Source organism: Telopea speciosissima, chromosome 4 (assembly GCF_018873765.1).
Source record: "Telopea speciosissima isolate NSW1024214 ecotype Mountain lineage chromosome 4, Tspe_v1, whole genome shotgun sequence".
Taxonomy (NCBI): Eukaryota; Viridiplantae; Streptophyta; class Magnoliopsida; order Proteales; family Proteaceae; genus Telopea; species Telopea speciosissima.
In genome coordinates this window covers 64,556,493-64,568,962 of record NC_057919.1, presented here as the reverse complement: position 1 = coordinate 64,568,962, position 12,470 = coordinate 64,556,493, and the positions used below count along the sequence as shown (strand labels likewise).

Below are 12,470 nucleotides of genomic sequence, written 5' to 3'. Positions count from 1 at the left end.
CATATTTGGGCAGCTGGTCCTCTGGGTCTGAGAACCAAGTTTCTCAGTCATCCCTCCTTGGAACATTTCTGCATCTCTACCTTTCTCTCCCGCAGGCTAGATAAACCAACCCTCATTTGGTTTTTTTCGGTTTTTATTATTACGTGCTACTGTAGTTGGGAAACTAGGAATAATTTTTCTTTTAAGTTTGTTAATCCTAATCCTTTGATGCTGATAAGGAAAGTCTCCGTCTGGTTGCAAGATCTCCATCTCTCTCCGCCCCCAATGTTAGCCCTTCCTGTAACTAACTCTAATGACGAGAATTTGTTTTTATCCTCTATGCTTGATTTACCTTTTTTGGACTTTCCTGTTTTGTTATGCGTAGGGGTTGACTCCACAGGCCTGAACTCTTCTGGTTGGGTCTTTGGCATTTTGATAGGTGGCAAACTCTTTCTGGACTTCTCTAAGAAATCTCATTTTTTGGAATCCGAGTTGATTGGCATAACTAATGGGTTAATTTTGGCAAACAAGAGAGGTGTGAAGCTGAATGAAGTTTGGTGTTCTGATAAATCTTTGGCTGAACTTCTTCCAACTCCATCCGGATCTCCTTGACCATACGAGCTTCTGACTTATTTTTTGTAGATTTTGGAAATATCAAAGGATATCTTCTTTCGAAACTTTACTGATGATAGGATTTTAAAATGGGTAAAATCAAAAGCTTTGCTAGCGGCGAAACAATCTACCACTTGTATGTTTGAACATTATACTAGTTTGCCACCCCCTTAAATAATATAATTTTTCCTCTTTCTCACCAAAAAAAAAAAAAAAATGAGCCTCCTTAAATTTTAACTCGACTTAGAAGGATCTCGATCCTCTACTGTCGAGCTGCCTGGCAGGACCGTACTGCCCAAACACGGTGTTGCGTGCAATGACCGCCTTATCCCCACTTAGGCAAAGCGTTTGGACAGAAGTAAGGTGAACATTACGTGCAACACCGTGTCTGGGCAGCACGATCTTACCGAGCAGCTCAGCAATAGAGAATCCAAATTGGCCCTTGATTGCTTAGACTTATGAATAAATGCCTATTCATTCCTATTTAAGGATAACGAAGTAGGAAATAGGCCCTTCAAGAGCCCAATTAAACCTTGCGACCAATAATCTAAATATGGTCAAACCATGTAAGGCAAAGTTTATGATTATTAAAGCGGCAGAACTCATCAAAGGATCCGCACTGATAAGCTTATTAAGGCAATTCAAATATTTGTTATTTGTTAGATTTGATGAGCCTAACTTTTGTCTACAATTTGATTTCGAGGTACCTCATATGCTGTTTTTGTCCAAACTGATTTTGCCAAATAGTAAAATAAAGATTTGAAAAGAAAACTATGAGAGATTGAAAAGTTATTATAGGAGTATTGTAGGCATGTATGGACATACATAGGATGAGGACTTTAGTAATCAGTACTAGGATTGGTCTCGATCGATACTGATACTGATCTGGATTAGCCCGTATCAGGCCGGATTTGCCCGCATATTTAAAAAAAAAAAAAATTGGATTTTTGACCTTTTGACCTTTGCTCCATACCAATCCACTGATACAGGATCAACTAGGAATCGACATCAGCTCCTGCTAATGTCCATACGGATCGGTCGATTGAATATCGATTTACTTAATCTATGAATAGAATACTTACTAATAAATGAGAGGGTATTTAACTGAATTAGACTATGAAATTTGATAAGTGGTAAATCCAAAGAATAAGTTTCAACGGTAAGAATTATCACATTATCATTCCACGTGATACAATAAGATGAGCTGCCTCCATATGCTTATCAAGGTTGGATTATTCAAATGAGTTTTTTTTCCCTCGTTAAAGGTATCATATATCAATTCCCACCAATCCCACCTACCCAAAAAAGTATTAATTTTTAGGATAAATTACATATCACCCCTTGATTTTCAATCGAAACTCAGATCATTCCCTGATTTTTGACAAAACTCAACCATCCCCCTTTACACTAACGGTGTTAACTTATATCAAATCAAAAATTAAAATGACATATTTACCCTTTAGATTTAAACAAATAAAACAATAAAAAATTGAAATGATAAGGTTTTAACCTAAAACCAGTATGATTTCCTATTCTTCTTCCTCTTCTTCCTCTGCTGTTGCTACCGTATCAACAAAAATAAACGAATAACTAAAACAGGGGAAGGAGCTAGAATCCTAAAAGCTAACTCCAAATGAGAGATTGATAGATGTCTTCTTGGAGAATCTGCCCATCAAAAGGCCATTACAGATTCCTCTGGTCCTCAAAGTTCAAACCCAGCATATTTGGAGAAGACTACTGAAGCTATAACAAAGAACACACGAGCTTCTTCTCTCTATCTCTCTCTTTCTCTGTTTTCTATAAAACCACAGCAGAGCTTTAAAACCCCCCCAAAACCCAACTCAAGTTCTATGACAAGTGTTGCTTACATATGACTTCTTATCAAAGAGAAAGCAGATTATTCACCCTTAAACCCTAAAAAACCCACCTCGAATTGTATTAGAATGACCGCACAAAAATGAAAAAAAAATCCAGTTTATATAAACTTAGTTGGATTTGGCTTTAAAAGAATGAAAACGGTCTCAAAATGAAAATCAAGAGAAATTACAGGGGGGTGCAGATTGACAACTTCGCTTATATCATTCAAAGATCGCTTCTCCTTTTCATCCCTCCCATTCCCATTGGCGTCATTGCTGGAGAACCTGTAGAAATCTCTCTCTCAATGCCTTCCCTGTACTTTGCCAATTCATTGGACATTAACGCCCTTATTAACTTTTCCTGCCACCTTCGTGAAAACCCTTTGTACTCCAATATTTCTTTATCTTAAAAATCATTTCCGTTACGGCAAACCAATAGTTCTGCCTGATTATTCCCGGCCTTGTTGTCGACAAATGCCGGTGTATTTTCGTTATTAGAGTACCTCGGTGATCTTCTTAGACATGGGAAGGTCTCAACTTGTAGATTTTCTTGACCCATTCAGCGGTTTCACAGAAGTTTCTCGTAGACCACTAGATCTAATCGATCTCTTTTCAGAATATTTCGGAATAACATTCATGGATTTATAATTGACAGCACAAGAATTCTATGGAGAACATTCATGGATTTTGAGTTGCATGTCATGTGAAGAAGATGATTTTGGGGTTTCTAGATTCAAGGATAAAATAGTAAATCTACATTGGTCAAGGGTAGTTTAGGGGTTTAAATTTATTTAACTGAGTGACATCATCACTTAAGGACATAAAACTAGCATTAGGGACTAATTTGGTATTTTGTGGTCTAAATCAGGGGGTGATTTGAATTTTTAAAAAAATCAGGGGGTAATCTGAGTTTCGATTAAAAATCAGGGGGTGATCTGTAATTTACCCTAATTTTTAAAATAGTATTTTATCAATAGATAAATCAATAATTTAAAAAAAAAAACCCTTTTTCATGGCAAATTGACCACTAAGTTGTTTTCTATACCCAACCTTCTTGACAAGTGGTAGATGATGCTACTATTTCACTGTTGGATAGAGAGAACATAGTTAAGATGAATCGTCACCTATTAAATTTTAGAACTTAGTTCAATCAAATACACCTAAGTGTTCACATACATCTCCAAATGTTCACGCACATTTACGATTCCAACCACTAACGTGCACTCTATATCTCTACCATAATCTTAATTTATCAAAGTCTTATTTTGCCACTTGACAAATTCTATTTTAGTTTAAATTTGATATGAGTAAGAGACCATAGGATCTATTTGTACACAAAATTGAATCGCTTCGTAAAGTATATTTAAGCCCTCACAAGATCTTCCAATGTGGACTATGCATGAAAGGGGCCTCGTTTGTCATTGTCTCTAACTCTCTATGCATGAGCATGTGTAGCTTTCTTTATTGTGTATGAAAAGAATTTGTTTTTTTTTTTTTTTCTTCTTTATATTTTTTTAATTACTTTGAAAAAGGTATTTTGAGCCTTCATGTTAATAGAAGGTGTGATTAAAGATGAGATCATAGTGGTGGGTGAAGAGAAATCATTGGTGATGGAAAAAATCTCCCAATTCATTTATGCATTGAGAAATGAGAATCTATTCTGAAGAATCGATTCCTAGTTCATTGGGTGTTTGTGGTGAATCCAGCAACTCTATCCTTGATATCTTTTCCTTGCACTTATAGAAATTCTATAATTTATACTACTTCAAATGCCCAAACCATTTTTTATTCGAATAATGTTTACAACAAAAGATGATGAAAAACTGAGACCAAACCGATTGAACCAATTGAAACTGATTGAATCGAACCAAAACTGGGTGATTGAGCTTCTTATTGATTTCTTATTTTTTTGGCTTTTAGAAATCATCGTTAATCCTAGACTGAAATTGATTGGACTGATAGTTATTGGTTTCGATTTGGATTGTAGACAGAAAACCTCATCGTTCAAGCTTTGGTCTGGCTTAGTATAGGGAGAGTGTTCTCTATGGGGGAGTGCAGGGGCCACACACGTGACAATGACAACCAATGAGAATGTGCATTGATATCTCGGGGGGGTGGGAGTTCCGCCTTTCATGGGGGGGTCATTTCGTCCCCCCACTGTGTCTGGCCAAGACCGTCCCCCTTTCCCCCCCCCCCCACCCCCAAAACAATAGAGAACATTTTCCCATATAAAAATTGAAAGAATCAATCATACCTGGACTAACCAACCATTTGACACCCTTAGAAAAACTGTTGTTACTGAATTGATAAATATTGAACATATTTTTCATTGTAATCTTTCCTTTTAATTATATAGATTCCTTATTGTTGTACGTATCTTAGTTATCTTGTCTTAGAATATTATGGAGAAATCTTCTCCATCTGTTATATATACATAGACAATGGAATCTTCTTCATCTCTTTGTATTTAAATAGAATATATATCTCTTTGACATATACGATACCGATACCTTTATCCATGATCTTGTACATTCTTGATGTAAGTGATGGTTATTCCTTATTATTTCAAATTGTTGGTTTTAAATGAAGTTTTAAAATAAATTAAGATTCAAAATAGATTTAAATACAAAATAAGTTTTATTAATATTTATCTCTTTATTTACTTATCTCTTCAGTTCATTTAGGAGACAATTATGTCTCTTCATGTTGGTTCTTCTGTTGCTACGTAATCTCCCTTTGAAGCTTCTTGAGAAAAGAGAAACTCTATTCTGTTATTGGATTATTAAATCCATCATCTTAAAGACCTCTCGTTATTCCTCCTTGTCAATGCATAATCCTACCAATATAAATAGGGGGAAGGACTTATCCCTTTCAAGGAGAACCAACGAATCAAGTCCCTCTTAAGATGGGATTAAGTCTCTCTTGAGATTAATCAAGATTCTATTGGGATTAATCAAGGTCCATTTGAGATGAATTTGCCTTGTGTTATCCATATGCTTGTATTGCATGAATCCTCCTTGTTCTTCAATGTTTTGAGTTTTGAAAATAGTATTCTTGTGTGTGTTCTTCTTTTTAGTTTGAGCATAGCCCTGTGGTACTCGAAGGGGTCTAGTAGTTGAGTGCATGATTATTGGAGGAGCCAATAGACTGTTTTATCTTGGAGGCCGATTCGCATATTCCGGGTTGTATCATAGGGGGCGTCTACGGTCTTAAGGACAGTGTCAAGTGATACGACTCAGCACACCATTTTTCTAACATATTTCTATTACAAGTTTATAGAAGAATCAGTGCAAGAGATAATTTGAAAATTTTCTTACCATCAAGGCAACAATTAGGTTTGATCTCTCAATATTCTGACAATAATTTCCAACATAAATGACTGGTTATCAATAAATTGGAGGAATAACCCTACTTTCCAATTAAGACACATGGGTTAAGTGTGTTGCTGAGAATCTCATTTTCATAATAGAGTAAAAGGGGACAGTTTTCAAGCACGGTGGGTTTTTGGAAACCGACGATGATGCATCAAATAGGGAGATTTTTTAGTCATTTCGACCCCCTATTTGTTCCCATCTTACGCCCATAAACATGATAGTTCACTTGCATGGCCTTGCATAAAAACTTTTGCCTAAAGCAAGTGTAGATATTATTCTCCCTCCGGATCAACACTTCCCATCTCAAAATCAAATTTGTTTTGTAGTGTTTGGAATAGTATCTCTCAAAAGCAAATTCGATTTTGAGATGGGCATATCGAACAATACAAATTCCACTGGACAAGTGGGAATTTTTTCTTCCCTTTAAAGGATTTAGCTTTAGTGAGGTGGGGGACCTTATTGCATAGTTGAATCCTTCTCCAAAGCAATTAAAGCTGATGAGTTGGTGTCCATTACTAAAACAGAGATAGATACCCAATCTGTTTGTAGCTAATTTTCTCTATAAAAGAACATACACAAACCCCTTCGTTTCTTCCCAATATCTCTCTTTTTCTTTCTCTCCAATTCTCAAATCCTAAGTGTTGGAAAAAACAGATGAAGCCACAGCATTTCCCCAGCGACAATTCTGTGGTTTATGAGGCAAAGAAGACACTGGGAGAGAAACTGAAGAATGCTTATGATGTTGCCATATATTCTCTGGCAACTAATGTTTCTCAGAAGGGAAAGCGTAGTGTTTCAGTTTCCCAAGGAATTGAGAGACGAAAGGCTTCAAACTTAACCACTGAAGACCCCATTAGAACTATTATGTTCTTGGGGTCATGGAATCACACATAGTCAGGCTTGAAACCTTGTTGTTTGGACTCATCTGAAGTGAGAAAGAAAAGAAAGAAAAACACAACAAAGATTGTAAAAAAAACAGTAGAGATCCATTTCTATATCTGATAAATTATAATAAATTGTACTTGTAATTATTTGGATTTGGCTTCTTCTTCTTTACTTGCACATTAATAAGGATTTGGTTAGTTTTCTCATATTATAGCTGTAATTAAATTGTCTTATCTTTTTGTTCCATGGTGATTGAGTTTTGAGAAGAAGTTTACTTCAATGGGTAGAAGGAAAATGAAAAAGAGAGTATGTTTCATCAACCAAGCACAATAGAAAAATCGAGAGAGGTTCCCCACAATTGCCAAGGTGTAGTTTTGCACCAATAGGGGCGGGTGAAGTATCGTTAAATAGGGGGCATTTATTGAAAAAAGATAGTTGGGTCTATGGGTGGGATGTAAAATGATGTGCGCAAGAATCTGCACATTAATATCGTACGCATACTTTTTTCCCTAGAAAAATTAAAGCAGAAGCTTTCCTCAAAAGAAACACCCATGAATCTAGGGTCATTATTACTCTCTCCCTTCTCCTATTTGTTGGAGGTTCAAAATAACCTTCAATGTTATATAGCACTCATCCAAAGCCAAGGATGGTAACCATGCCTTGAGGATCCAAGGAGAATTATTATTTTCACAAAGGTCTCTTATTTATTCAAGTGTCACGAAATATTTATTTTGTCACATGAAAAGATGATATGTCCATTTCAACCATTGGATAGAGTGGACATGGTCGATTTGGATTAGCTATATGCCAATTTTAAGAGTCTAATTCAATCAAGGGGTGCTGTTCTCGGTGCCGCAGCGTAGGCTGCACCCAGGCACATGAGAGTGGGCATAATGACCATCCTGCCCCCACTTGATCTTTGATATTAAGATTAGCCTTAGTTTTTGTAATTTTGTATCTATTATTAAACAACCAGACATTATATTTACCTAGCACACAACCTAGCATATCTTGCTAGCAAATATATCCTTGAATCTAGCATCCAAATCTATGTCGGATGATGTATGTTTATTTTCTTGATGATTAATGCATTTTTTCAATTCATAAAAAAATTAATAATTTTACTTCTCCATGAGACTTAGAAGATTGTTACAATCTTTTTACATTAACAAAGCAAACATAGGGCTATGAACGAATCGTTATCCCCTCCAATTCGTTGTCCTTTTTAATTCCTCCAATTCCTTACATGGGGGTAAAAATGACCACCCTACTCCCTGCCCGAAAGCACTATCCAAGGTGGGGTCCATTCTCCCTATTAGAAGAATTGGAGGAATTGGAGGTGATAATTATTCGGCTATGAACACAACTCAAAATTAAAGAAGGAAATAATTAAACGAGTGAACTTACTTATTAATTATTTTGGAAAGCAGGGGAGGTATACATAAATATCAAAAACTCACACGTAAATCTGTAATTAGGCCTTACCTCAGAGGAGGTACGTGTAAATTTTGAAAACTTCTCTCAAAACACAAAGCGCAATGGCAAATGTGCAAAACCCTTGCGGCTCCGTGCCCTCTTCATCTTCGACAGCGGCGACCGCTGCCTCTCAGCCTCAATAACCTCCTGCCCCCCCCCCCCTTCCCTTCCCTTCCCTTCCCGATTGATAATTTCTTTCAAAACAGAAAACGCGAAGACAAAACCCTAGCGCTCCTGCCCCCTTCATCTTCGACAGCGGCGGGAATTTCCGTTTGAGCTCGGCGGTGGCCGGCGAGTCTGCCTCAGGCTCAATAACCCTCTGCCCCCTTCCTCTTCTCCGTCCCCGTTTGGTCAGCGGGTGGGAACACAGTGTTCCAAGGCGAGTCCTCTCTTCTCCGGCTGAACACTCCATTTTGAGATATCGATGCATTTATTCAGAATTTCTTCCTGAAAAGCTCTTGGCTCCTTCCTCTTCTCCGTCTCCGTTTGGTGCTTTTGTCTTCTCTTACCTTGCCTCTTTGAAACTTGTCTCGGTTTCCTAGGGGTGGTTTTGTATGTTTTGAAGTTTACGAAGTTTTTCCAGGGGTATTGTGAATGATTTGGAGTTGTGATGGCTTTGATTCCTTTCTACTTTTTCTCCCTTTCTCTCTTGAATAAATTGTATAGATCGTTTGTTTTTCTGTCCATATTACTGAATGGTGTTTGCACCATAAGACCAGTGTATATGGATTGATACTGTTATATTTTTCTCATGTGTTGCTTTTTCACTGTGCTGCTTGGTTTATTGTTTTTGCACTCCCCATGCATTATGACATTATGACATTATGACTTGTCTATTTTTTTTTTTCTGCAATGTTTTTGGATCAATTAGGCTCAAGAATTTTCAATCTATCCTGGTGCATTTGAAGCACCAATTGGCTATCTAGTTGTGGAAAGTGTTTCTAATTTCCAGTCTGATTTCTGGCTTATCTTGGTTGGATTTTGCAATTGGGATGGTTGTGTAATTGTATTTTTGGCAAATCAAATCTCAATTGTCTTTGTTTGGTGTTGGTAGATCATATATACTCTTATGTTGTTGGGTTTAAATTTTCTTTTTTCTTTAATTCCATTTAACTCTAATAATTGAGAATCTGATCACATACATTGTTTGATCTTACGGCACTTGAATTTTTCTGGATTCCATGTGTTGGCTTCTTAGAATATCCAAACATCCCCCTCCTCCCTCCTTTTTTTTTGTATTCTGATCAATTGTATCAGGTCAAGGTCAGGGTCAGGATGGCAAAACAGGCTCAGGGCCAATCAGGACCATAAACACTTGCAAAAACGTTTTGTGTCAAGAAAACAAAAATACAAATGATACCAAAGAGAGCCTAAATTGAATCGAAATATAACAGTAATTGCTGCTCTATTGTGATCATGAACATTTTCTTTTGTTATTAACTCAATGCTCTTTTCTGGAGGTGGTGCTCTCTCAGAGACTTTTTAGATTTACCTTAGTTTTAATCTTCTCCAGTGGAGGAAAGAACGAAAGTTTTGCGCAATGGCTTTGCATATGGATTTTAATCTGGAGTTTCCATTGCATTTTACTTTGAAGATTCAAGATCTTGAGTGATGGTTCTTTTTGTTCAGGGATGTATTGAACTTCTTAAAGCAGATGGCACTGTTACCATAGTTCTCTCACATTCCTGTGATTCAGTAAACATCATTCGTGAATCAGACGCTGTTGTTGCAGTCTCAGATTGCAACCCAGCTCAAGTTTCTTTCTGCAAATGTAAAAGAGATGCTTAAGAAAGCATCGTGAGAAGGGGGGAAAATATGTTTGAGCAAAATGTTGATCACTACTCAAGGTATGTTGTGTTCGATTGCTTTCCCAAGTGCTTGCCTGGGAGGAGTACGTGTTTATGCAGATCCTTTCCCAATGAGAATATGAGATCCGGCGTTTCATAAGTTTCACCTTCTACATTATCGACAACCCCTAATGGCGGTTGAAAATGTCTTGCATCTCCTCTTCGTTGTGTTCTCTTCAATGGCAGCTCAAAAATTCAAACCAGAGAATAATCTCTCTACTTTTATCATGCACATCCATGAAGGATTTCAAGCCAATCCATGCTCACATCCTCCGTTCCGGCCAAATTTTGGATTCCTTTGTTGCTTCCAAGATGTTGGAATTCTGTGCTGTATCTGCTCGGAACATGGGTTATGCTCTTCATATGTTCAATAACATCGAATTGCGAGATGCCTATATGTGGACAACCATGATCAGGGGCTTCGTCAAGGTCCGAATGCCAGAGAAGGCAATCGAGTTTTATTATCTGATGAGATCACAAGGGGTTGAACCCAATAAGTTCACCTTCATTTTTGCCCTCAAAGCATATTCTTCAATACCCAATTATCAGGAAGCCAAAATCCTTCATGGGAAGCTCCTGAAACTTGGGTTTTACTTTGATGAATTTATTCGTAACGCGCTGATCCATCTGTACTCAAAATGCGGAGACAACATGGCTGCGAGTTATCTGTTCGACGAAATTCCCACTGATAATGTGGTTATTTGGAATACAATGATATCAGCGTGTTTTGCTTCTGATGATATTGAGAATGCGCAGAAGCTGTTTGATGAAATGCCCAACAAAAATGTTGAGTCATGGAATGCTGTTATTTCTGGGTATTCTAAGCGTGGCCACATTGATGTTGCAAGATCGTTGTTTGATGTTATGCCTGATAGAGACTTAGTTTCATGGAGTGTGATCATTTCAAGCTATGTCCAGAGCAGAAGTGCAGCTGTGGCCTTGAACCTTTTCAAAGATATGCAACTTTCTGGGGTTCGGCCTGATAGTGTCACCATGGCAAGTGTTCTCTCCGCTTGTGCTCAAGTTGGGGCACTAGACATGGGTAGATGGATCCATGCCTACGTGGGCAAGAACAAACTAAGGCATGATGTTTTCTTGGGCACTTCCCTTGTAGACATGTATGCCAAGTGTGGATGCATTGACACAGCCCTTCAAGTCTTTAACAGTATGCCCCAAAGAAATGTGTGTTCTTGGAATGCTATGTTAGGTGGGCTTGCCATGCACGGCCATGGAGCCGATACACTAGCGCTCTTCAGACAAATGGAAATCACTCACGTGACTCCTAACGATGTAACCTTTGTTGGAGTTCTTTCTGCCTGTAGTCATATTGGTTTGGTAGATGAGGGCCACAGGCAATTTGATCGAATGGAGGAGGAGTTCAACATCACACCAAAGATTGAACACTATGGTTGTATGGTAGATATTCTTGGACGAGCAGGTCTCATCGATGAAGCTAAAATTCTAATAGAAAACATGCCAATGGAGCCGAATGTAGTTGTATGGGGGGCTTTACTAACTGCATGCAAAATCCATGGGGACAGTGCTGTTGGTGAGGAGGTGATTAGAGGTCTAAAGAAGATGGCATTGGGAGATGGTGGGTGCTACGTGCTCTTATCAAACATTTATGCAGCTGGAAACCAGTGGGGTGAAGTTGAGAAAATGAGGAAGATGATGAGAAATATTGGAACTGAGGAGAAGGTACCTGGATGCAGCTCTATTGAGGTCAGTAGTGTTGTTCATGAGTTCTTTGTGAATGACAAGTCTCACCCTCACTGCAGAGAGGTTTATGAGGTTGCAAGTAGGATAAGCAAACACCTAGAAGTTGAGGGATATGTGCCCAATCCCTCTTTGGTCTTGTATAATATAGATGAATAGCCTCTTTAACCGAGAAGGAATCACCTGTTTTTATTGTTCTATGTATTTTCATTGATGAAACAGAGCACCTGAAAGTCTGAGGGGGGTTATGTAATTCCAAAAATTAACTAATTGAAAACTATACTAGATTGCTCCTACTTGATGCACTTCCAGGCTTTAGGTGCATTGTGAAATTAAATAGACAATAGAACTATTGGTACCTGGGAAAGTGAGAAACTATGGGTTTGTATTAGGGATGTAAACGGATTGGATTTGGCTCGGATAGTGTTATATCTACATCCGCATTCGATTAGCTTTCGGACGGATTCGGATAGTGCTAAATAGATACGGACACAGATACAGAATGGATATTTTAACCGTTTACATGTAAATTTTTTGGATAGCTATAGCCTATTCGTATCTGCATCAGTTTAGCTTTCGAATAGATTCGGATAGTGCTAAACAGATACGGAAACAGATTTCAACTATTAATTGACACCCCTAGTTTGTCCTTTAGGCTTTGGCTTTACCCCTCCGCCCCTCCCCCCACAAAAAGTACACGCATGGTTCCTTTTTCAATTCCTGGA

At 37.9% G+C, this 12,470-nt stretch overlaps 1 protein-coding gene across 1 annotated transcript; it reads left to right on the top strand.

Annotated features, from left to right (window-relative positions):
• Nucleotides 1-10,266: 10,266 nt before the first annotated feature.
• LOC122659541 (pentatricopeptide repeat-containing protein At5g66520-like) lies at nt 10,267-11,904 on the top strand. Its single transcript, XM_043854643.1, has one exon. It carries the CDS (start codon nt 10,267-10,269, stop codon nt 11,902-11,904), a length of 1,638 nt encoding a protein of 545 aa, XP_043710578.1.
• Nucleotides 11,905-12,470: the final 566 nt, after the last annotated feature.